We start from the raw sequence: 27,481 nt of genomic DNA, 5'->3' as shown, positions 1-27,481 counted from the left end.
AAGTTGTGGCAGTGCATTAAGATCAAATTCAGAATGGAATGAACAGGAATTATGGATAAGTGTCATGATGGAAGGAAACAGGTTTCCCAAATCACACATTCAGAGTTACATCAATAAGGATACAGAGTTGTAGTCTTTCTTTGGCTGGTCTATGTGAAATGTAAGGACTCAGTACCTACATACTGTGTCACGGTAATCCAGATCCATCCAACTCCTGTCCAGGGATAACAGACCTGAAATGTGACTGGAAAGTTCTATTCACCCAGCTGCACTCCTTCTTGTACTGAAGAATGATGATGTAGGATTGTTGTGAAAACTTTAATTTTTCAACCTTTGTAGTTCTAACACAGACTTCATTTTGTTGCAAAGCATCATTTGAGAATTATGTCTCCTACTGGAAATAATTGAAGTTTTTTTTAAAAAAAAGTACTTTAAGCCAGTAATAAAAGGTCTTTTAATAATTTTAAACCTTTTTATAATGTTGTTTTTCAAAGATTTAAATATTTTTTATGCTTATTTGAAGTATCTTTTTCTGTTATGATTTAGACTGAAAACTAATTTAGTCTATAATTTTCCTGATAAGAATTTACTTTTTTGATAAGCTGTGGCTTATATTAAATATTTCTTCTGCAATGAATCAAATTTTATGGGAATGTGGGTTCAGTGTCCTCAATAATCTTTTAATAATAAAAATAAATCACAAATACCTAGAAAACATACCTTAAAAAGGGCCAAATACAATACTGTGAAATACCTTTGTTCAGTCAATACAGGACTTTTGTCTTTAATTGCTGTACAAACTTTTTTCTCATGAAATGGTTAATATCAATTTTAATATTATTTTGTGGTGCAAGGCTTGGAAGATTTAAATGTTTGCCTTTAGTCTACTGCTTAAAATGCATTAGAAAATAGTTGAATTCTTTTCCACTTGATGGTTTACATTTGAAAAAGAAACAAGCCACAGTGCCAGTGCTGTGCTTAGCAGATATTGACCGTAGGTCTGGCTCTACTCGTCAGCAACATTTGGCGTGGGGTTGTGTGCGGATAGAGGAAGTAATTATCACAGAAAATTTACACCAAGTGATGTAACAACTATAGGTGATAGTGTATGGCCCAGAAAGTTCCCTTTTCTTTCCTGTGGATTTCTATAGCGATGTCATTTTGTAAGGAAATAACACAATAATGTCAGGATAATGCAAAATTTTAATTCTACCATTTTAGTAACAGCTCTAAAAGGAGGGCAGTTGTTTCACTGACTTTTGCAACTGTTAAGAAATGTTGGGAGGCTTCTTGCCCTTCGTTCAATGCAAGTGCAGAGGCAGTTGTAAAATTAAGGCAAATGAGAGATGTGCTGAATTCCAGACTTGCAGTTTAAATTAAAGTTTCTTGGGCTTTACTTTAAACTAGGAATTTGGTACAGCTCTTTCTCTTTTGGGAGAATCAGACAAAATATTGCACTTTGCTAAGTTGGGCTCACAGTTGAACTGCTTTAAAGCTTAATTACTTTTAAGTTTGTGGGGTGGTTTGTTTTTTTAATGAAGTTTTAAAGAAAATATTTATTGATAATGAATAGTACCAGACTTAACAATCCTCAAAATGAAATTACTGTATTAACCATAGAATGTTAAAGAGGAAATGCCCATATGTGCTTCCTTACACTTTGCTGACAATGTGTCTCAAAGCTTGCCTCATCTTAAGGAGAAAAAACTCTCAGTTCTTCAGTCCCTGTTCTTCTGCTGAATCTTTAATAGCAGTTCTAAGAGCAGTTAGTTTTCCAGCAAGAATATCAACAAGAAGCCTGAGGGGCAGATACTGATTTACTGCTAAAGTAGAAGTTAAGTGCATTTGCCCACAGGTGCAATCAGTAAAAATCACTGCTACTGCTTAGGCTCCTGAGATGTTAGAAGTGTTCAAAATATTTCTGCTATGCTCTTAGAATCAAGTTCAACATTAGGCAGTTAATATGTATATGTGCACATATTAAAAAAAAAAACAACACAAAAACCAAAACAGCCCTTTGTAACATCTTTACCTAAAATGAGATGTCCTGGCTTTAGTGTTTCTATTCAGCCTGGAGAAAGTGTGGATTTTCAAACTTACACCTGCCTTCTCAGCTTTCTGTGAAACCTGTACCTCATATCATATAAATGTTCAAGGTACAATAGATTCTTTCTATAAAGGTGTTAGTTATGAATTAAATTAAAAGCCACTATTCCGGTTTTGGTTGTATTAATTATGAAAACAGAATTGCTGAAGTAAATAAGGATTTAATTTAGCTCAGCTTAATTGTGTTTTAATGGAACTGTTTTAATGCACTGTGAGTGGTTAGTGCTGCTTGGTACTAAATTTGGTCATAGCAGTAACTTTTATAGCAAGAACCTTTGTGGGAGTAGGGCAGCATGCAACTTGTATACCAGTATATAATTTTGTATTTTAATAGCTTACAATTTCTGTACTTCATTACAGTGATTCTGGACGTGGGAGCAGCTTGTTAGACAGAGCTATTGCTGATAGACGACAGCTTAATACAATTACATTGCCAGATTTCAGTGATCCTGAAACAGGTAAGAACTGCATATGATCAATAAAATAGGCTAAATGATCTGGCCATAGCTAGATTTTGCATTCGTTATTTTTTGATTTTGCAAAATGAAGTTATATTTTCATTATTGTCATATAAGTGGAAATATATGTGATATAACATTTCTTTCTCTTCTTTTTAATGTATGAAGTACTTGCTGACCATATTCTCTGTAAATTAAAATATCTATGCTATGGATCTTGCTGAGTTTAGTAGTATTTCCTTATGCAACAGCTAAAAATCAGTATGCTGAACTAGCCTACTTGCCAAAGAGCTGTTCTTTTTCATTCATTTGGTATTTGCACATTTTTGTTACAAATATTTTTAAAAAATGAATCTTTAATCTCAAAAAAATAGAAGACATTGTTTTTAATTAATTAAAATCTCAAATATATGTTAAAATGTAATTACATGGGTGCTAGGCTTGCTATGGACATACTTTGACATTATCAGCAAAATTTATTTGTTGTAAATCATACATACTGTGATATTTTATATACATATAAAAAACTATGGTGCACAGGTGCCACATAAAAGCTAAAATTGTTACATGTCAGTAAATACTGACAATATATAATTTACCTGCATTAATATGTTCAGTTGTCCCAATGCAAACTAATATACCTTAGAAGTTACACAGTCAAAAAGCACATGAGCCATGCATTCTGCAGAGACTGCAGAAGGAATTTTCGTTTTGTTTAATTCCAAGAACTTTTGCTGTATCTTGTGTTCTAAATATTGACACTTTTGTTTTTCTGGGTTTTGAAAATACTTTTCCTGGGACCTTTCGGGGTGAATTTCTGCTCAATCACTATTTGACACAAACAGCTTATGGGAATTTGCCAGCCTATGAATTTGAATACACTTGACCCATAAATTAAGACACACTAAAATGTGTACTGTATGGCTAACATCAAAATAGTACAGTAGAGAAAAATCCAGTTTAGCTATTTAACTTCTGAAAGTTAAAATTGGATGGAATGTTCTCTCAATTTTGAATTTTAAGTAGTGTTCTGTGCTTGCTATAGTGCAAGCAGTTTTGATTGCAAAGATCAGGTCACTTGATTTCAAAGAATAGCAGTACGATATGGTGTAATTAATATGGAATCTTCTGTCGTCTTATATTCATATAATTAAAAGGGATAAGATAACATGATATCATGCTATGGTGATCATGCTATATTCTAGTCTAGCTGATTGTTTCATTTTTAAGAACGTAACTACATTATAGATTTCATATATATAATAGATAGATATAGCTATAGATAAAGTTTTATGCCTCAAAAAAGTGTTTGTTGGAGATGGCTGTTGTGAAAGGTTTTTTGTGGTTTGTAGTGGGTTTTTGTTTGTCTCTTTCCCAGTGGGGACATTCAGCTCTTGAGTTATACCTTCAGGGTGTCCTGTTTTATATCTGTCACTCTTGAGAGCACAATGAATTGGTGCACTTTAAAGACTGCATATTCCTCAATGCTTTTAAGTAAAGATGAACCCTCATTCAAAGCAGTGAGGTTTTAAAGAAGCCCCAAATTCAAATCCTGCAGCCAATATCCTGATCCAAATGAGACCTCTGCATACATTCTGATTTTTCTAGCAGGTCCAAATTGTATCTTTTTCTGAATCTCAGCTATTTTGTCAGACCTTAATTCTATTGTCAAGGAGAACAAGATGGAAAATTAAAAATATGGGATCCATTTTTGATTATTTATCATTTAAAAGGTAATTGTGGAGGATGAGTGGGTAGGTGTCCCTTATGTTTTCTTTTTTTTTTAATTGGGACTTAGAGTTGATTTTGTTTGTTGTTGGGATTTTTTTTTAATTGTTAATTGTTAATTTTAGCAGAAGAAACCTTGTTGCAATAGCAGTACTCAATTTCTGGCAAGGAATAGAAATTTATCATCTACTGAGTCTATGCAATTATATATATAAAAAAGCTCCACATCCAGTATTTGTCCAGAATCCTTCATCAGAGTATTATATAAACATTTTTCAGGAATTAAATGGTAATGATACTATAAGAATTAAAGCAGTCAAGTTTGTCACAGTGTTTGAGAAAACTTAAGCAGATTGTCAATAAAATATTATTCACAACAGGTAGATGATAGAAGCAACAGATGGTCAAGGTGTTAGACCTTTGTAGGGCTGTAAAGGCTCACCTGCCAAATCTGTGGATCCACAGTGTTTGGAAATGCAGAAGGAATTTGGCAAATAAGTAAACAAATGTTAAAATGGAAGAAAGTTCTGGCTGAAAATCCCCTCAGGATGGAAATCTTTGCTCCCCTCCTCATTAAATACCTCGTGTAATGCTACTTTGTGATATATTTATATGTCTGGATGTGAACATTTGGAAATTTTCCCCTTCATAACTTCACTTGTCATCTGTGATGATGATGAACCCCTTTGCCTGTCTAGTCTGAGCTCAGTCATCTAAGTACCAAGAAATGAGAGCTAAAATTCAAATTTGACGTTAAAATCCTTAAAAAAAATCCAGGTGCAATGGGTGTAAATACTTATTTTTAAATGTATCAATTAAGCAGAAGCTCACCTTTTAAAAAAACGGATTGAAAACTTGCTTTATATGGAGCTCTTACCAATCCTGTAATGATTAAGTGATTCAAGTTTAGATTTGTGTAGCCTTTAAAGTATCAAAAGAATGTATTGTGGATTTCTTAAAAGGCTAGACTGTTAATTCTAATGTCCTGATCAGTAACTATGTTCAGTTTACTTTAAGTTTGCTTCAGTTGGCTTGCCATGAGTGCCATGCAGTCAATATTTGTATATATCAATGAAGGAAATAAATGTAGAGGGAAAAAAAAGAGCTCTGATAAATCAATCAGTCTTACAGGGAGACAGACACATTTCGTATTCAAAGGCAGATGAAAATATGCAAATCTCTACAGACTCATTGGCTATTTGCTTAAGATAAATTGTGATCAATCTTTTAAAAAACTTTCTGTACAGTTTGGTTGCAGCCCACTGAGTTTATCATAGGAATAAACAATATTACCTGAGTTTTAGATTTTGGCTATCATTTTCCCTTAAATATATTTTTTAAAATTTATGCATTGGAGCATAAAGAAAAAATATTTTATTTGCTTTTAAAATCTAATTCAGTATGAAAGGAGAGCACATAAAAATAAAGGGGTATTTTTGGTTGTTGTTGCTTTCAGAAGTGGTATTTATTTCATGTAGGAGCCATTTTGGTCTTGCTGAATAGTGAAACAAATGCTTTGCGTTTGTGGCATCCATGAGTCCATGAAACCCTGTTGGATCTTTTTTCTTTCCTGTCCCCCCCCACATCCCCTTACCATTCTCTTTGTTTCGCTTTTTAGCCTCTGATACTTCCTCATCTTCTCTCTCAAGAACAGAATCTCCTCTCCAACTGTTTGTATCTTCTCATCTTCCTCATCCTCATCCTAAGCCAGATATCTTTGTCTGGCCCCATGCAGCCTCTCCGTGCTGTGACCAAGTTCCTGAGCCCTGTTCACCTACTCGCTGTAAATTGGCATTCTCTTCCTGATGAGCGTGTTTGTGCTGTATTTTTCTGATAATCTTCATAGCTGATAAACCATGGTTGAATAGATTATGTTTCACCAGTGTCAGTGAAATCTGGCCTTTCAGCTTTTCATTAAATACTGCATGGGTTCTAAGAGCTTCAATGGAGAAGATGTTTTATTCATCCTGAAAGATGTAAAGCTACAGACATATTTAATACTCTGTTCTCATGAGTGTTACAGAGAATTATAAATGTTCAGTGAAAGAGATTATTGGTCAAGGCTGCTTTGTAGCACTTACTGAAGTAAATTATTTCCAGTGCTGGCATTTTTTGCCTAACAAGACTGTCCCTGCCACAGAATCTGCTTTTATCTAGATAGTTTTTGATAACTTTATTTCAAAAAGCCTTTAACTAATTACATCCAAAACATCCCCTGAAAATTCACATGAAGGAAACTATTGCCTAAATATCAGTGTGTAACATGATGCAGGTAGAGCCTATTGGAATGATTTGGGGGAGGCATTAGAGCAGTGAAAAACATCATTCTGCTGTTTCGAGTCAAGAGCCTTTCTGTTAATTGAAATGATGCCAATTTGAAAAGATCAATCTCCATGCTGTTTGAATACAAAATGTGCACTAATGCTGCCAGAGTACTTTAGGTGACAGGGTAAAATCAATGTAGTTTTTCAGCCATTTTGTTTTAACTCCTTTTAATTTGTCTTAAATTGTCCTTCACTCATACCTTTATACATAGGTTTTACTGTTATGTATAGGTATACTGGTTTTGTCGCTGAATTTACTATAATCTGATGTTAAGAAATTAATTTTGACACCTAGTCTTTAGACTGATTTCATATCAAATATATTAATTCCAAGCAAACATAGCAAATAAATCTTCACATATTAGCAAAATTCTCTTGTTAAATAGCTTATATAAGATGAGGCTTTTGAAAGCACTAGCTCATATATAGGCCTGTAACTGGAAGTCTGTGTCCTACAGAAGTTGAAGTCTGACTTTCTTGAAGCACTTGAGTAGCTGATTGGCTGCTATTACAGATTTGGGTGTCATGGAGTTGAACTTCTTCAGACCTATACTATAAACAATACAGTTCATAGTAAATCCCAGTTAACATTAAATTACTTGTTCTTCGCAAAGCCGTAAGTTAGTAAGAACCTACTCAAGAATGAAGGCAGACTGAATGAATGATGAAGCCAAAGCACAGATTCCATTACGTGAAGCCCAAGTTTTCCATTTCCAAGCTACTATATCCTCAGGGAAAGGAGCTTCTACCATTTGCATGACAAGTAGCAGAACCATGAAAAAGATGAAAAAAGATATTGGAGTCCTTTGTATGGTGTCAATAATTGATGAAAGTTAAAGCTGTCTGAGTGAGGAGCAGTTTTCCTAGATGCCTATAGTATGTTAATATAATTTCAGGGGCTGAAAAGGTCATGTTCTATATGTTACACAATTCAATTTTTTTTTCTAGTGAAAGAAGCCAAGGGCATTTTGTATTATTGACTTGACTTCCAATTTCTGTTGAACAGGAACATGATTTTAGAGGTGTAGCATCTTATTTTTTATCTTTTGAAATTCTGTAAACCTGATTTACAGTTTGAAGGTTATCAGAAATCCTTTGGCTTTCTTTGACTTTTTGGCTTATATATGTATATCTACATAACATTCTTTTTCTTCTTACTTCGGGTTTTAATTTGTGGTTTGATCTATCCAAAGGCAATCCATCAGATGCTTACTTTCATGGGGTTTACTCCCTTTTTTCAGTTTGTAAGTAGTGTTCACTGTGCAAGTCTATTAATTTCTGAAGGACTAAAATCACCCTTTCCTTTACCACGAGACGTATGTGGTTTGTCCGTCAGTAGTTGAAGCTTGATAGTGTGTAAAGCAAGGCTGATGCTCTTTGCCCATTCAGTCACCCTAAGGGCTGTAATCTTACGAGACCTGAATGCATTCAACTAACTCTTGCATTTAATTATTAAAGAGGCAGTATTCATTTCTAGAGGACTGCAAATAAAGCTATATCAGGCAGGTCTTGTGTAACACAATGGCCGACTGCCAGTACGCTGTTGCTGCTCCTAAAGAAGCACGCTGATACAGAATACAATATTGCAACTACTGTCATGACTCATAATAAGCTATTACTTTCCTCTGTGGTACAAGTTTTGCTTGTAAAATAAATGAAGGGTACACTTTGAAATAACAAAATTATGAAAGCTAGCTGAATAAGAAACAATGAAGAAATAAAATAAAAAACTACTGCTGTTTTAATCAGGACATGAAATAATATTATTTTCCCTAACCAGTTACCTTATAAAGCTGTGTTCATAGCATTCAATTATATATTTTTTTCATTGATTACTTTATCTTTCCATAGATTTTTTTTAGGGTAGCACAGGAGGTCAATTTGGTGAAGGAGAGAAAAGTAAGAAGACACATAAGCCAAAATGTTTGACTAAGCACAGAAAATCTTTTTCAAAGAGCTAAGATGATGCTTTGTGAATGATGCTATCCTTACTTGACTACTATCATCTCCATGAAAAACTTTGTAGTGAAAGATAAGACAGCTTTGTAATTTGTGATTGTGAGAAGTATCTCAGATTCTTAATGAATTTTAAATGAAAAGAAGTTGTGAATTTTGGCTAAATCTGCCAATCTGTCTTATCCAATGCATTACTTCAGGGATGTATTAGTCCTGCAGAAGGTGCTGCCTCTTTGTATTATGTAATTGCTTTTCTTAGAGTTCTCTGTGTCTCTCACCACTAAAGTTCTTACTTCCAGCTCTTTGTGTGCATGTAAAGTTGAGTCATGGGGGTTTTCCTCTTTTCTCCTGCATGAGCATTGCAGTTAAAGCATTTTTCTTTATGTAAATATTGAAATGTTTAAAACGGGATGAATGTGAAACTATTGAGTAACATTCTCTTTTATTATATAAAAAGAAATCCTGCCACAGTGGTTTGTGAGTTGATATGAATGTGTTCCATGAAGGATGGCAGTCCATTCTATTACTCATTTTCAGAAGAGAAATTGATGTATACAGCAAAGTGATTTTTTTTTTCAAAGCTGTCATGCCATCTAGGTCCTGATAGAGTCGACGTATTAGTTTATGTCCATTGCACTGCACTGTGAAGAATTTATGTGGAAATGACCAAGGAAACAATGAAGAAGTCATAACATGCTCATTTACATACGGTGTATGGTATTTATAAATGGTATTTAACGGATGAGTTCGTGTGGACTCTCATGTAATGTTTAAGAAAAGCCCAGAGAGAATAAACTGAATACTTTACTGAGAAAAGTTTAACTGTAGATGTGACTTGGAAAAGAAAGGTTTCTGTGAGATGACTTAACTTCCTGGGTAAATCGTCTCTGTTCAAGGCTCTTGGTAGGTTTCCTGCTTGAATTGAAACATTGAATCTGCAACGTGATTGTTGCAGATAGGATGTTTTTATGATGAGTAGAAACTAGATTCTGGACAAGTGCTGTTAAAGGAAACTTGAGTGGGAGGTTATACTTTCTTGGTTTAGGAACATTTTGTCATGGTTAAGACCAGTCACATTTTGCAATGTGCAGTTTGATTGTGATTCCAGATATTAATTAATTTAAGCAGTTAATTCTAGGTCTTGCAAAGGGAGTTGCTGTTTCACACTCGGTCCTTTTAGTATAAACAAGCTTCAGAAAAAAGCTAAACAAATGAAAGTGAGTAGCCAGGATCTATTTTGGTGATATATTAATTTTCCAGGCCTCATGATTTCTGTTTCAAAGTAAATACTCTTTGCTGCTTGTAGTATTTTTAGTGATTTTTTTCTTAAGTGTCATGCTATAACAGCAGGTATAGAAGTTGTCTGGGAAGAGCAAAGGTACTTTTGTGCATGAAAGATACTGTAAAGATTTAAATGAGAAATTGCTGAACTCTATCTGAGCATTTGAAGGAAGCTACAACACAGTGAATTTTAAGTGAAAGTGAGGATATGTTTATGTTTGGCTGTGGGTCCTGACCTCAGACCAAAGAAAGCCAAATGCAGATAAGATCGAGATGAGAGAGCAGAGCTGGTGACAAAACCAACAGGGAACCTCAAATAAACTGGCTATATAGGATCTATAAAGCCTCAAGGGGACTCTTAAGACCTACTCATTACCCTCAGTTTCTCACAAGCTAGTTGTAGTTGAAATTACTGTTTGTTTTGGAATTGTCATGTGAATATAGAGATCTGAACCTGTTAGGACATCCTGGGTTAGGACAAGGGTGCAGATAAGTTAGTTATAATATGAAAATACTTGAGTAAAATTTGAAGGAAGGTAGGAAAAAACTTTTTAGTACACAATCTTTTAAGATGATTTTTAGTTAGGTAGATGAGATGATTTAGTATGATAGAAATGAAAAGTTTACTAAATGTGTTTTAACAGAAGGAGCCAGAAATGAGTCAGATGACAGATCATCGTGGCAGTACTAAAGATGTATTTAGAGGTTTATGGGTTAGAGTATTAGCATGAGTACAGTGTCACTGAAAGATGCCTGACTGGCCATTGCTTTGTGTATGTCTGAGTTTTCTTCAGAGAACTGATTGCTGCAATATGTTAAGGGATACCTTTTTCCTAAAGAGGAAATATAAACAATTTGAATAATACCACTTCAAAGAAAAATTCTAGAAATATTTTTAAATTATTTTTCTTCTTTTTATGCCACTCTGTATAAACTCCAGGGTAGGAAACACTCAGTATTCACTTTGTTTAATTTTAATACAGATGGCACAGAAACTCATAAGAATCTTACTGCAGTATAGTTCTTTTTTATAAATAACTAGCAGCTGGACTCCTTGCTTTAAATAATAGAAAATATAAGCCCTTTTTAATACTGAATTGCATACATGCTTTTCCAAAGGAAGGGGTGAGATAATTGCCTTTGTGGCACTGAATTGCACCTTTTCTTTACAAATTGTTCTGGAGAGAAGAAGGTGCTTTCACTATTAATCCCTGGAAGGATAACAAGTGCCAGGCTGCAGTGATGTGCTTTGCAGAAATGGCTGTCAGACAAGGAGAGGGTTACTCATGACTAGTTCTTACTTTTGGTATGCCTGCTAGTATTTTTCTTATAATGCACTCCATGTGCTTCTTGCTTAGACTTCCCTTTTAAATTTCTTCAGAATCTAAGCTTTAAAATAAGAGACACAAAAACTGAAGTGAATGTTCAGCTGTGCAGGCTGGATTTTGAGTTGTTTCATCAGGCAGTAAAAAGGAAAGCAAACTCTACTGCCAGACACTGTTTCAGATCTTCAAGGCAATTCCTTGTTCATGACATGAAATGCTAATTGTGTCCTGTGCTGCTTTTCTTTTGTTTCTTTCAGTTAAGGGAACTATGATGCATACTTTCAGACTAACTTTCAGACTAACCTACTGATCTGTGTACTAGGAATTTCCAGTGCTTTCTGGTTTGCTGATTTATCTTGTCACACTTAAAAATGTATATTTCATGTGACAAATCTCTTCTCTAAGAAGATTTTCTAAGATTAAAATTGTTAGAATTAAAATTCTTAGAAAACCTGTGATATTGAGAGTGAAGGTGTTGTTTATTTCTTAAATTGTAGTGATGAGAACGAGCTTTTGAGGTGCAGTTTAACTTGTACAGGATTCAATAATTTCTTTTAGAGTATCTGCCATAGTTGATCATTATGGATATGGTGATGGAATTAGACAATTTCTCATCTGATCCACTATGGAATATTTTGCTGGCTTTATTTTTTAATCAGGCCTAATCAGTATGAGATTTTGTAATTATAAAACAACTAGAGATATGCTGAGGCTCAGATGACAAGAAGGAGTGTAGTTTAAAATATTCATGGTCTTGATTTAAAAAAAAGTCATGACTAAATATGCTGGCAGTAATTGACTATCCTAAGTACAGTTGCCATTAGATATTCTCTAGTCATAGAGGCTTTTAAAATTCCAGTACTTTGAAAAGGGTATTATTTGCCAATGAGATTCTAATCTGACTTGGAAATGATACATTTTATGAGAATTATCCTTAGTATGCTCTGGGAAAGTTTTTTATGCAAAAAAACTTTTTGGACTTTCTTGCTAGAAGGTACTTTAGCTCAGCCTTCTTGATTAGGAAAGTTTTACATTCAGTGCAGTTTAGTGGTATGTTTGTGGTAGGGTGTGTTGTGATTGCTGTGTGTATTTTATTGTTCTGTTATTAGTTGTAAAATAATCCTCTAATTGCACCCTGTGGAAAGACATAGCTAATACTAACATCAAAGTGAATGCAGCAACCTGAAGACTACAGGGTATAATACCATCACAACCCTTTTTTGGATTGCACATTGCCAGAAAAGAAGTGTCAAGTTTAATAGAGAGTATTCATAGTAACAACCCAAAAAGAAGTCAAGTACAGTTACCAAAGGTTAGTGTGGTTTTTATATAGGCTTCCAGACCAATGTGAAAACTTTCATAAGAAAATTAATCCAGCATTTAAAAAAATTTCTCCAAAGTGATAAATGTAAATTAAATATTGAGTTTGGGGTAAAGCCTCTTATGAAAAGGTTTGCAATTAAATGTTTTATGCAAAGTATATGGCCTTCATTATTTTATTACTTCTGCAGGTTCAGTCCATGCCACATCAATAGCAGCTTCCAGAGTGGAGCAAGCATTGTCTGAGGTTGCTTCTTCTCTGCAAAGCAGTGCCCCTAAACAAGGTCCCCTGCATCCCTGGATGACTCTGGCTCAAATATGGCTTCATGCAGGTATTGTGACAGCAAAATTCATTTTTCTCTCTCCTTTATAGGCCTAAGGGCTTACCAAAACCTGTTTGTTTCATTCAGAATATGTTAGCACTTATCAGATCATATTTTATTCCACTTGTGTAGCACTGAAACAAGCCAAGAAATAAAAAAGCACACTAGAGTTGCTCTGTGTGTAAGATAATTTATGAAAGATAAGGCGGTAGTTTTAGAATGTAGCTGTTACCAATGGAGTCATATCTTCTGTAGAAGAAATGCAGCACTCTTTCTCTTATCCCTGAAGAATTTAGTTTCTGAAGTACCTAGAGTACCTTAGTGCTTGGAAATCTAGGTGTCCTTGTAGAATCACAGAATATTGTGATTAGCAAGGCACTCACAAGGATCAAGTCCAACTCTTAAGTGAATGATCCATGAGGGGATGGACCTTGACTTTACTAGCACCATGCTCCAACCACTTGAGTTAATCCCAGCTCACTGATTCCACTGAATGAAAAAAGGTGTTTGTAAGATTTTTTAATAGAGTTCCTGTAACTACAAAATTTTGTAATAGATAGTAAATAACTGCATATGCAGGGAAGGAAACAGTAATAGTACTATTGAGCAACCTGTCCCTTGCAACTGTGATAATGAGCCCGAATTCTGTTCTTTTCCTTCTGGTTTCATTAATGTAAAAGACTCAGAATTGTTTGTCTAAATGTGAAGTCATCTTGAGTGGATTTAATATTGCTATGATGCTTCAAGCCTCAAGCTAACTGCAATATCACAAGTGGCTGTTACATAAAATTTTAACCAGAAAATGAAGATCCAGTGTATTTTTATGCAGTTAAAAATGTATAACATGCATTTGTTTTTATTGATAGCTGGATCAAAAAGATGTAATTAAGAAATCAGCCAGCAATTGTTATGCTTTGTTCTGCTTTCAGAGCATTTTTCAGTGACATATTTTTTTGTCTTTCATGTTTTCAACAAAACAGTGCTTTATTTCATAACATTTTAATTTGCCTATTTACATCTACAGGTGTGAAAGTTATAAATGGTTTAGAGGTTTAGAGGAAAAGCCCAGAAGATTGGAAAGAAAACAATTACAGTGATTAATAATAGTGATATCATTTGGGCTACTCAAAACAACACAGATTAGAAGAGGGCAAGGTCCAACAGGGTATAGTGTAGTTGCCTGCTCTGCATTGTGGCATCATTGACTTTAAATATTTATAAACTGTTACAGATGACCATCTACAGTAACTCTTAACATCTAGAACTGATAATTTCTCAGCCTTCTATGGCATCTTGTTCCACTACTTATTTTATGTTTGGTGGTGGTTTTTTTTGGTTTTAGTTTTGGTTTTGGTTTTGTTGTGGGTTTTTTGTTTGTTTGGTTGGTTGGTTTTTTTGTTTGTTTGGGGTTTTTTTGTTTTGTTTTTGTTTTTTTGTGGGTTTTTTTGTGGGTTTTTTTGTATTTTAAGAACCTTTTCTGGTGGGATGTTTTTGTATTTTAAAAATTTTTTGTGGGTCATGTGCTGTTGCTGGTTATTCAATTCATGCAAGTGACTGCTACTGTTTTGCCCACAAAGGAGGAGTCTGGACACACTTTGATGATTCCTTTTTAGTTCACAACTTAGTCAGATTTCCATGCACATTGGTGGTCTGCTGCTGCAATCTGCTACACAGGCCACTTTCTACTCTTAAAAATATCTTTAAGACATTCTGACATTGGAAGAACACAGAGATAAATCTGTTGAATGCAATTTTTTCATAAGTAAGGTCCTTTAAAGGCACTCAAATATCAGTCTGATTCAGTTTTAGGCATAATCCAAAATCCACTGCTGTAGTGGGAGTTCCTGATCTGAGAACCTTTAAACCCAAAGATGGGTGGCCTGTACCCAGTGAGAAGCATGTCTTGAGCAGTGACAGATCACTTTTCCGTTCTGATGCAGCAGCTTGATTTAAACCTTAATCTATAAACCTCTTTTACAGTGTGACACAAAGAATGCAGTGATACAATTACTTTGAGGCTCATTTTTTATCTGATCTGTGCCAATGTAAACGAAAAGATCACCCAACCCAGAACCTTAATAGCTTTTTCTTACATTTAGTATCTCTTTATTCCTTTCTTCTCCCACTCTTTCAACAAGAGATTAGGATGAACTAGCAAGGTAATGAAATAGCAGTGTTGAGGAGTGTAAGAGTGTCATAAGAGCTATTGAAGGCAAATATTTCTATTGTTAGTTGTTAATTACTCACTGAATGAAATTTTTTCTCCCTATAGTCAATCTGATTTATATAAGTATGTGTCAGGCTACTCAACTGATTTAAAGAGTCCTGGGATACTCACATGCTCACATCTTAAAAATAAAATTAAAATGAAAAAATCCAAGACTTGAGATAAAAATGGCAAAGTAGAAAGAGTACTCTGGGATTTCAAACAGCCATTTAGAAATTGTAACTCCTGATACACTTAGAAAAGCAACTTTCCTGAAAGAATAAGTAATTTAATAAATTTAGGTAATAATTTCCCTTTTAAAATGCATTTTTTTTTTTTACTAAAACAGTCTTTATCCAAAGTGAAGCTATTTACAAATATAGCACATGTGACAGCATCTAGTCATGGTATGATGAAGCAAGAATCATTAATTGGTCCTGGCATTCCTTCCACAGCTGAAGTCTACATAGGAATTGGGAAGCCTGCTGAGGCCACAGCATGTACCCAGGAAGCAGCTAATCTCTTTCCAGTGTCACATTATGTTCTCTACATGAGGGGTCAGGTGGCTGAACTGCGTGGAAATATTGATGAAGCCAAACGCTGGTATGAAGAGGCCTTATCCATTAGTCCTACCCATGTGAAAAGCATGCAGAGGCTGGTAAGTCCTGAGCCCCTGTTCATAGGAAGTGTCACCTAAACTGGTGATACTCTACTGTGAAGTCTTGACTTGGTGTAGGTAACCCATAACTTGTGAATTTGGGATCTGTATTGTTATTACAATATGCTTTGGAAACAATCTTTCCTGGCATTTATTCTGTCTTTTGTGTGTTGGGACATAAAAAGGATTTGCAGGCCATAAGACTATTTCAATCCTAATAGAAACTATAGAAGAAGAAGCAATTTGCATCTGCCTAATATTCTTGCCATTGGGAAAGGAAGGTGGCTTAGGGTAAGAGAGAAGTTGGATACTGTAGTTGGATACGGTAAAGGAAAGACTAGTAATTTTGGTATTCTGAATTAAAAGTTAAATTCATAAAATCATAGAATATTCTAGTTTGGAAAAGACCTACTAGGATCATCAAGTTTAACTCCTGGACAGGACACTCCAAGAGTCACACCATGTGCCTGAGAGGATTGTCCAATTGCTTCTTGAACTCTCATGCTGGTGCTGTGACAACTTCCCTGGGGAAGGGAAAACCCTCTGGGTTTCCCTGATATCCAACCTAAACCTCGCCTGACACAACTTCAGGTCATTCCCTCAGTCCTGTCACTGGTCACAAGGGAGAGATCAGTGTTTGCCCCTCCTGTTCCCCTCTCAGGAAGCTGGAACTGCAGTGGGGTCTCCCCTCAGTCTCCTCCAGGCTGAACAGACCAATTGACCTCAGCCCCTCCTCATACAGCTCACCCTCAAGGCCCATCACCATCCTCACTGTCCTCCTTTGGATGCCTTCCCGTACCTTTAGATCCCTCCTACATTGTGGTGCCCAAAACTGCACCCAGGACTCAAGGCTACCCCAGTGCAGAGTACAGGTGTTTTCTGCATTCTGCATGTTTATTAATTACCTTTGTGCTATGTGATTTCTTGGGTTTTGGAAAGGTAGAAAATCAGTCTTGCTCTCAAATGAATGTGTAACTTTAAGTACGAAGGTACCTTCCCCAGTACAAACGTAGGTTTGTTTATGTACTTCAAAGATACATACATGTATACATTGTGTGCTTACTGTATTAGGAAAATTACTTTCTTTTAATCCAGTTTTCTTCCAGATAGAGCAGAACAGAACAGCTGAAATCAGCTTCTTACCCAATCTTTTGTTCAGAAGTAGAAGCTGGTTTCTGCCTAGGTGCTTATGAATTATTCAGAGAAATTTCTTGTGCATCCCTGAGGGAAACATATGAGACAAAAGATCAGATAGGAAGGCAGCACAGGGAAAGATTTTGTTTCACCTTTTCAGCATTTCAGGCTATTTGAGCCTGCTGACAAATGCCAAAAGGTTCCCTTTCCTGAAGAAGCAGGCAGTCAATCTAAAGCAGTGCAACTCAGTGAAAATGAAAGCTCATGTTTTGCTGGGTGACTTTTTGCCCCTCCTCTGAATGCAGCTTTGAATTAATAGTCTGTAAACACACAGTGCTCTTCGGAATGACTGAGAAATTAGCTGTCTAAGAGGCATGTGAGTTGAAAATTACTGGGCTTCTAATCCAGGTTTCCTTTTTATGAGATTTTCTGTTTGAGTCCTAGCTTGAAGGTAATTGTTCATTTCATTGGATTGGACAGCCCTTTTTAAGGATTCTTATAATTTAAAATTTTCTTTCTAAGAGTTTTTTCTACTGTTCCAGAGCTTTTCTGTGCTAGGGTGTTGTTTTGAGTAGATTCTGAGAAATTTATGCTGCTTAAATACAAATATACAAGACATATGCTATAAAAATACTTGTTTATGTAATTTCATGTAGGAGAAAGTACAAGATTCTGTATCCTTCTTGACCTTTTGACTATTCTGAAAAGTATTTTAATGAGGAAGCTTGCAGTGTTTACTCTTGCCTGTGTGTATAGATGAGTATCTGTACATCCCAACACTTTGTTCGTGTATAGTTATCTATTTATTATAAAGAGATTTGATCTCAGTGACAGGGGAGCTATAGCAACAGCAATGTGGAGGTACCAGCCTCTATGACAACAGCTGAAACATTAACTTCTAATATTTGTATTCAAAATTCTAAGCTGACACTTGGTTTATGAGTGAAAGTTCTGTGCAAAACCCCCATATTTTCTGTGATTAATTTGATATTTTAAAAATATTTTATATGGCTTTCTAGCAATCCTTGCAAAGTAATATCAAATGCAACTGTTTCTACATAAAAGTTACCTTAGAGCCCATATTTATTTAATAAGTTTTGGTGAATTTCCTTTTGAGGGGCAAATAGTAAGTGTAGATCATAATAACTTTATGTATAAAATGCAACAAAAAGCAAGTAAGATTTAAGGATGGTATGAGTTCCAGCATGTAGCATCTACATCCAGTCCTGCTTCTCCAAGTGAAATTACTTGAAATAGTTGAACCTGAAATCAGTTTGGAAGGATTTTGTTTGTTTTTATTAAAATTTTAGAATGAATGACATCTGACACTCAATAAAATTTCCTGATGCGAATAGTTTGGAAATCTGAATCTTTGATTTGAGAGAGTCTTTGTAGTTGTCCAGAGGGAAAAAAAACCTGAAATAAAATGTTTGTTTCCATTTATATTAACAGCAATAGCATATTGGGAATAAGAGTTTTCTCCTTTTATAATCCATACTTTTAAGGATGTTATATCACTCTGGTAAGAAGAATAAAAAGCTAAACTTTGAAAAAATTACTATTTTTCATATAACATTTCATACAGTATTTTCACCATAAGTCTCTCTAAGTACCTATTCCTGAATATGATCTACTGTTTCTACACAGAAACAACCTTGTTAATTTAAATTACTGGAGAAATGTATGAGTAAAGACCAGAAAGGTTAGTTTTGTGGCTAGAAGTATTCTACTTCTTCCTGTGAGTTACAGCATGTGCTAAGCTTTGGAGCTTCTGCAAAAAGACTCTTGTATTTGTCTCTCATGCAGACTCCACATTCTATTCGTGTGACCATGAAGACTTTGCAGAAGTCTAGTGTATTATCTGAATGAAATTACTTTTTATTGGCTGGCATCATCATTTTTGCAAAATTACAATTTTTTAAAAGAAACATTTTCTTACTCATTTTGCTGCTGTCTCTAAGGTCTTCACATATTTACTCCTCTTTCAAGAGATTTACTAAAATGAAAACCAGGAGGTCTTGATGATGGTGTAAAAATTGGAGCAGTTAAGAGTGCTGAAGGAGATCTGTTTTCCAACAAAATAATAATCATAAACGGGAGAGTTTGGTGGGGAAGATTTTTACCTTATTAATGAAATGCCTAAGACAATGGAACACCACATGCTGGGGACTTGATCCATGAGTAAATGAAAAATGTATTCTGCTCAACTAAACGTGGGAAGTGGAACTGCTGGGGTCATGCTCTTGCATTACCTAAGATGGGAGCTATTCCAACAGAGAGCTGGCTGCAGGGGCAGCACGTTTGTCTTCCTGTTCACTGCTATTTCCACCCTTCTTAAGATGTTGGCGGCTTATTAATTAATTATTTTAATCAGCTTAACAACAAAACTAGTTTTATCAAAGAAAAATTCTGTTTAAATTCTCTGCAGCTCCTTGTGGAACTAAATTATTATTCCCTGTACAGGTAATGTTTTAATCCATACATTCATTCACTTTATTTTGTTGAGCAATGCTAATTTTAAGCTTTGCTTTATTCTCAGGTGCTATTTTTTACTGTTTGTCACTAACTGAAATTTTCTCCAAGCCAGAGGTTATACCAGCTTGCTATTTGGCTAGCTCTGACTGTTCACAAGATGTCAAGAGGGAAGCAATAACATGTCAGTATTAATTAGGTGTACTTTACAGAATCCAGCAGCAATTCTTTTGAACAAATGCAGTGTCCTTTCTTCTTTTTAAGGTTTGTATAGTGCGCTCAGAAAAAACAACGTTAACTTGTGTTCTAAAGGTTTGAATTGTTTTGTTTTATTTTCTGTACTTCAAATAATTTTTTCTCACATCTAATGAAATGTACCATTTTCTTTAATTACTTAATTTTTAAAAGATGATTTACACTTCAGTGTCATATACCTGTGGTTATCACCTGCCTGATTTTGGCCAGAATGGATTTATTTATCCAACTTTCTCCATTCTCCCTACCCTTTATCACCACCTCCAGATTTCTGCATTACTGCTGCCTTCCTGCTTTTGTCATTGTTTTCCTCCCCTGTGAAAAAAAAGAACAAACATTCTTTTATCTTCTGCAGTCAGAGTGCTGTTGTGGAAAGTAGCCCTTATTGCTGACGTCTGAAAAGTCCTGAAACAGGCCATCATTCAGTAATGCCTGAAATGGCAATGAATATTTCAATCCATAGTCCAGGAAACAAATCTATGTATTCTCTCTCAGGCTGAAAATTTCCTACTTAAATGGAGCTTTGAGAGGAAATAGGTATCCATCATTTGTATGCTGTTATAATCTCAGAAGACTGTAGTATTTTCTTAATATCAAGTAATTCATCATAGCACTTGCCAGTTAATGCTATTAGTAACTTAGGTTCTAAGAGCAGAAAACTAAAACAGAAAGTGAGAAATTACTTAAACAATTTACTCATGTAGAAATTAGTTTTCAAAAAGCAATATCTTAGGGAGCTACATTCCCTACTTAACACTCTTAGATACCTGTTAATTTCCTTTAATTATGCATAGCTAAACCAGATCTCTTAAGGCTTAGATTAACTATGTGTGCTTTATCTCTCAGTTATAAATATACTGTTATTTATTTCTTATTGTACTGTACTGGCTTCTTGTATTTTTTTTTCAACCCAAAGACACTGCCAGAAAGAAGTCTGGCAGTATATATGGGTAGTGTGTGCTTATGAGCCTGTCACAGATGTTGAGTTGACTGAAAGAAAGGAAAAACAAAGACTAAAACATGAATTCAGACCATGTTTGAAGGGGTCATGGGAGTTAAGGAAGACAAACTCTAAATACAGTCACCCAACTAACTTTTCTCTTTTAGTAATTCAGTTTTCTCATCTGGAGAATATTCAGTAATTCATTTGATTTTCGTCCTCAGGCCCCTGCACAGTAACATTGTTGGTTTAGGCTGCTGGTTTGTCCTAAGCACATTGTGCTGGTTCTCATGGGTGGTTTGGGCTGGAACTGATTACCACAGAGCTAAATGCTGACGCCAAATCTCGGTGCTCATTTGACTCACACTCTGAGTGCATCCTTACACACAGGGTGGTTGAAGAAGAATGGAGAAACAAAAGTCATTGCTCTTGTTAGATATCTTAGTAAAATGTTGTGGGTTTGCCCTTCAGAAACTTCAAGATCATTTCACAAAACGTAGAGAAAGCAAAATATCTGTTTGGCTGAAAACTCGCTGCTCCTTGCAGAAGGCATTTTACTGTGATTTGACCACATCTAAACATCTAAATATTTCAAGTGATTGCATTCTGTACCCTGAAAAACAATGGCCATTGTGCTTGCATTTTAACCTGGAAACCCTTGAGTTCAAGTGACTCAAGGACCATTTCGATACATTTTAAATGCTTCATCTGCTGTGAGGCACTCACAGGCTCTACTCTTTTCTGTCATGAAAATATTATTCCCCCTTTTAGCCTTACAAGAGAAAACCATTAGTGTTTGGTGCAGTAAAAAATGGCATAAAATCAACTTTCATGGCTATTAGCGCTTGAAGTATAATGCAGTGGAAATCAAGGTGAAAAATTAGGGAGGATTTTTTTTCCCTGTTTGTTTCAATTACTGTGTGTTATTTTTAATTTTGTTGAGAACAAATACAGCAGTTAACCACTTCATACTGACTTGGAGAAAGATTAGTAGAATTTCTTAATTCCTAAATGCTTTATCTGAATTTTACAATACTCTTTTGAAGTAGATCTATATATGTTCAGTATTTGACAACAATAACTGCTACAAATTTGAGTTTAAACTAGAACCTAGTTGCCCTTTTGGAAACAGAAAGTGACTGTAGGAATTTGCAGCACTAATTTTGTTTATAGCTTGAAGCAGTGAGCTCCTATTTACTCAGGCAAGTCTGTGTTGATTCCCTGAGAACTGTTGTTCTGTAAATGGAATTATGGGGCTGAGGTATTACAGGTCCTGCTTTATAACAGACGTTCTTTTCATATTATTCTGTATTTACTCCAAATGGCTTAAAGCAGCTGTGACAGGAGCAGATCTTTTAGCAAGAAAATGCCCCCATTCTTGGATGCTTTTCACCCTGTGGGAGCGAGCTCTCTGAGGTCTCTTCAGCTCCTTGGTGCTGTCCTCAGCTGTCAGCCATTACAAGAGGAATTCTGCAGCTAGCTTAAATGGGTGTTTGGTTTAGACAGTCTGAGTAGCTGGAGATGCAAAAGACAATCTGATTTTGTGCAGCATGCAGTGGCTACATTGAATGGAACTGGACTCATATGGAGAAACTAAGATGCTGAGCTGTACTGTTTATTGAGAATCTAGTAGCAATGGTTAAGGCAGCTTTCTAAACACAGAGAAACTCATTCAAATAGAAATCCCAGGAAAGTTACTTTAAAAGTAGACAAAACCCCCCCAACCAGAAACAAAACACCAAACCAAACACGTAAAGGCTCAGAAAGCTGGGATGGAGGGTTTTTTAACTTTGGGGAGTGTTTGGGGTTTTTTGGTTTTTCTGATTGTTGGGATTTTTTAGCATAAGGATTTTTGCCTGCAAACTCAGCTTTAAATTTATTTTTTCATGTTATCTGTGTGATAGATTTTTCCACAGTTTATCTATTCAGGCACAGCTTGCCAGAAACCATTTTATCACTTCTGTTTGTTCCCATTTTAAAAAGTGGAAAATTAATTAGTGGCAGATGCTGGCAGAAGGAAGGGATGCTTTGGCTAGAGTTATTCTCTTTATTTGGCAGGTCACGAATCATTCCACTGTTTTTATTGTATTGTGTGGAACTGATAAAATTTCAGCCATCAGATAATTCATGACAATTCGCTGTTGAAGCAGGTTAGTCTGCAACATGCAGTATTACTCCAAAGTTCCTTCTCTTTGCTTGGAAGATTTTAAGAATCCTTGTTTTCAGTTTTTGAAATACCAGCAGTGTTTGTCTCAAGCTTTGATTCACATTTTACAGGATAAAGTCTTCAAATTGGGTTCTGTTAGCAAAACTGAGCTATTGTTAATTCACTTCATATACAACAACTATGGATCAAATATTGTAATTTGGGAAGTAGCAACCAAGTATAGTTTCAAGTTCAAGGAAAAAATCCAAGGATCAAAATGGCCCAGACTGGAACAGGGCTTTGGTTTTGTAGACATCATAAAAAAATCATCTGAGGTGGGATTCCCTGCCCTACACTGTTTCAAGTAATTCACAGGCACAGGAGCATGATGAGATAGCATTTGTGTAATGGTAACTGCATTTTAGATGCACATGGAAGATGCATCCACTTCCCAAGAGTTTGTGGGGGTCTCACATCCTTGGAGATACTCAAAATCTGACAGCCCATGACAAACCACTGTAGGTAACTCAACTTCAAGTTTGGCTGTAAAGAATCTTAAGCTCCCTTCCTGCTTCTGTCATCCTGCAATTCTAGGAATGCAAGCAAGGCAAGCCTTGTAGATAGATGTAATGATTTTTGTTGGGAAACATGATGGGCAAAGTCTTGTGGACAAAGTCTTGTTACATTTTCCTGTTATGCAAGAGTTACTTTATTTTTACCAAGGGTAAAAATCTATAAGCACAGATTTTTTTTTTTTCTTTTTTTCTCTTGTTTCCATGGTGCATTACCCAGAGCAATCATGGAAGGCAGGTGCAAACAATATCTTTCTCAACTGTTGCCACTCATCTTAACTATGTACATATAAAATATACACATGTATGTATCTACACATATATTCTGGCCTACAAATCTGCTTTAATATTTTGGATACTTCTTACTGTCCTTGCATATAGATGTGTCAGTAGCAAAACAGTGCAGCTGGAAAGCCTCAGTTAGGATCTCCAGAAATGACATTTTTGGGCTTCTGTTTCTCTCAATGGTTTTCTTAAAGGTTCAAGTATACCCTAATGATCTTCATTGAGGCTTCTGTAGACTGAGATGTGTCTGATATTATTTAAAGAAAACAAAATATTTGTGTCTAATATTATTTAAAGAACACAAAATATTTATAACTCTTTACCGTTGTTTACATGGGAAGTATCTCTTTCGTAGCACTAAGTAGAGATGATGAAGAGCCAGCAAGATTGTAAAAGCCTCTGATCACACCATAATGAAAAATGTCCTTTTTCAGGCTTTTCTTTTTTGTAGGTTTTAGAAAGGATAATTCCTATTAAAAGTCTTTCCAGACTCTTTCTATCTTCTTAGGCCTTTTACCCTCTAAAGGGCCTACTACATTAAAGTCATTGACAGATGGGTTTTGTTGACATCTCTTTTCCTCTGTGCCTTTTCTGTGTAACTGGCTGCCTAAAATAGAATGTGAAACATACAAATTTATACTAATCAAAAAAATATTAACAAGGATGACTAATTTAACAGAAGGAAAATGTCAGTAGTCTTAGAGGTCTTAGTAATTCAGGAAATGGCCAGGAGCCCTCATGTCAGTAAAGTGCTAATAGTTGTTCTTAATATTTAAGTTTTCCTTATTTTCAAGAAAAGAACAAAAAGAAAAACAGAGAAAGCATGAAAAAAAATTGAAAATGTGTGCTCTTCCCTGCTATTCTCTGTAGTCTCTTACATCCCTTTTCATGGGTACTTGCTGGTGCTTTTTTGCATGGATCTCAAAATTCTATTTTTATTTTGCTCTGTGTAATTGACTTTAAATATGAGAATTGCTTTGCAAAACACTTTTTAAATTAGGTCATTCTGCTGAAGTATGCACTGAGCTAATTATGATTATTTTGCTTCCCTGGGCATTTTTTGTGCTCATTGAATTTATTAAAGTATTTCTTTATAACTGAGGCTGAGAACTTACACAGCAATAAAAGCTATGCAGCACCTGGTATGCTTTGCTTGTAGGTAACATATGACATCTAATCACTTATAACTGAATATCATATAATTAATAAAGAAATATATTTAAGGACTGGGGAGGGTAAATATAAAGACTGTGAAAAAGGCTTTGAGAGAGCAGCCATCCTCAACTTTAAATAAACAAGAGAGATTTTATTTTCCTTCTGAGAAAGGTTCTGTTGTAGAATTCTGTAGGTGTAACTCTTTTAACTACAGGACATTTGAAGCCTGCAATCATCTACACATGTTGTTTCTTCTTTTTTTTTTTTCTTTTTTGTGCTGCATATTTTTGCAAATGGGTGAATATAACTAAATGCTACCATCAACAGCAATCTGAATGAGATAAACCATTCCATGTGGCTTAGTTGAGGTGGTGAGTAAATGTGTGTGAGAAACTTGCAGCACCATTGCCAAGTGTCTGAGTCTTGACTCTTTCTCAGTCTGTCTTAGAATAATGTATTATTATAAAATGGTGCAGGAATTATCAGTGCATATATTTTGTTATAAGTCTCATGCAGTTTTCAGGTGAATTGTTATGCACTGGTTAAATGATCTTTTGCTTTTTGCTTTATATTCGTCACAGGGGAGCTTTACTTGCTTTGGCAAAAGCTGTTTCCTGAGAAAACAGACTGCTCTTGAGAGGACCAGAAGTTAACTAATCAATTATAATTCTTTTTTTTCTGACTAGGAACCATAAACAACTTTTTCTTGAAAACTGTGCTTTATTTTATCCTTATCCAGCAGAAAGTAGCCTACCTTAGTGCAAAACTAGAGATCTGGCAGCAACTGTCCCCAGGAAATAATTTTAATGCTCGCCTTTGCAAGGTTATGTCAAGCAGCTGTATTCCCCAGATAAGTTGTCTACTCTGGTTCAGAGTTTTTTTCTGCAAATCCCCAGTCTGGAGCAGTCTTCTTATGTCTCTCTCTCCCTCTTCAGCTCATCTCATTTTAAATTTTATTTGAAGACCTCTTTTCCATTTGCTGAAGCTTAGCTTCTCTGGTAGCCAGTTTTGTACTCAGCAGTAATTCCCCTGCTCATGAGTCTACTGTTTAAAGATGAGTTGCACCCTGCACTTTGAAAGAATTCAACTGACTTACTGTGTGTGAATAGCATAATATATTTTCTCTGAGATTAGATTTCTTTAAAAATAGACTGTGTTTTCTGGTAACAAACTTGTGTTAGAGTTAGAGAATTGGCCTTTAAGGCTAAAGATGGGCTATTTTTATGTCAAGTTATTTTTTTAATCTAGATGAACAAATAGTAGAGATAACATTTATTTCAGTGAGTTTTAATTTGTGGGAAAATCTGAAGTGGGTTTTGTGCATCTCTGAAAACTGTTTATTTTGAAGGTGTGATGGTTGTTTTTCTGTTATTATTCCCATTAGAGTCTATTCTCTTCAACAAGTAGCAACAAATGGTGTGAAGAAAATTATGTGGTGATACTATTCAGAAAGCTGCCATCTCTTGATTTCTCAGTAGGGGAGAGGAGACATGCTTTCTGGCCACTTTGTGTACTTCATCTCACTGGAAAAGGCTAGTGTCTTCTCTGAATAAAACTGACTGCATATTTAGAGTTGTTAATGCTACTTCTATCGTGGTAAACATGGTTAAGCTCAGATGGGTGGAAAAATACATCATGAATGAGACTAAGTAATGATAAACTTGAAGATAGAAAGCTGTCAGCAGTACAGTGTTGATCTGCACCTTTTAAGTTTTGATACTAATCTGTGTGGTCTTTATAGAGAGCCAAGAGGTAAGAGCTCTTTAGGTTCACCAGTTAATAATGACTATAGTCTGTATGTTTTGTTAAAACACTGGTATTGCAAACAACTCTTGGCATTTGAAAAAAAAATACATTTAGTTATAGTTATTATATTTTTAGGCATTTGAGGAAATCTGGAAGAAAAAAAAAGTAACTGACTAAGCTGAGCATATACAAGTGTTATGGCAACTAAGAGTTGGTATGTCAGAGAGTAAGACAATAACTCTAAACTTTTTTACTCTTTTCCTAAACCAAAAATGTGGATATTCTTAAAATGCTATAATTTTTTTTTCTTAATCACTTTGAGTGCTCAACACATTAAGTTTCATATATGTTTGACCCTGAAGCATGTATTCCCAGTAAGAAATAGGGAAACTGAAGCATAGGTGCTGTGACATACCTGGCTTTGTATACAGTACAAGCCTCCTGATTTCTCATTCTGAGCATCACATTCATGGGACTCACATTTAATTCCTGTGATTATTCTTTCCAGTGCCTTTGCACTGTGAAGAAAATAATTTTCCCCATAGGTATCTCCAATGTCAATCTTGTTAGGGCAGTGGTATCAGTATTCCCACTGCCTGCTGAAAAGAGCCCGTGGAGTGTCTTTTGTGGGTTTTGACTTGCAAATGATTGGCAGACTTTAGGAGGACGTTCCCTTACAATATTTAGATTTAGTACTTGCTGATAGACCTCCTATTAAAATGTAGATTATTAAATCAGCTCTATAATTTATCAGCAAACATTATATACTTGATAGTTCTTGCCTGTGCATGCAGTTTAAGTGAAGGGATCTGTGGCAGCTCCTTGATAGCCATTCAGCTCAGCCATGTAAAATGAGGTCCTTGTATCATTCGTTTTCAATACTCTTAAATAATATATCACTTCACTTACCCACATCTCTCTTTCTCACAGTTCTCTTCCTCTATGGAGGATTTGTCAGTGTTGCCTCGGATTTGCTCAATGAATCTATTATTTCTCAAGTCATTGCAGCTGAGATGCTTGAAGGTGAAGGAGATGTCTGTTTGGATAGCAGACTGGTTCAGAAGTACCTGAGGCATCAGTAGAGTTGTTTC

General features: G+C 35.4%; 1 protein-coding gene across 1 annotated transcript in view; it reads left to right on the top strand.

Moving 5' to 3' along the window:
- The window catches only part of TTC7B (tetratricopeptide repeat domain 7B), a 123,880-nt gene that overhangs the window by 80,870 nt on the left and 15,529 nt on the right, over nt 1-27,481 (top strand). The window contains exons 17-19 of the mRNA XM_063399203.1: nt 2,467-2,564; nt 12,690-12,830; nt 15,483-15,685. Of these exons, the coding sequence (XP_063255273.1) occupies nt 2,467-2,564; nt 12,690-12,830; nt 15,483-15,685 (442 nt within the window). The remainder of the gene's footprint in view (nt 1-2,466; nt 2,565-12,689; nt 12,831-15,482; nt 15,686-27,481) is intronic.

This window comes from Prinia subflava, chromosome 5, assembly GCF_021018805.1.
Source record: "Prinia subflava isolate CZ2003 ecotype Zambia chromosome 5, Cam_Psub_1.2, whole genome shotgun sequence".
Lineage (NCBI taxonomy): Eukaryota > Metazoa > Chordata > Aves > Passeriformes > Cisticolidae > Prinia > Prinia subflava.
This window is presented reverse-complemented; position numbering and strand designations above follow the sequence as displayed.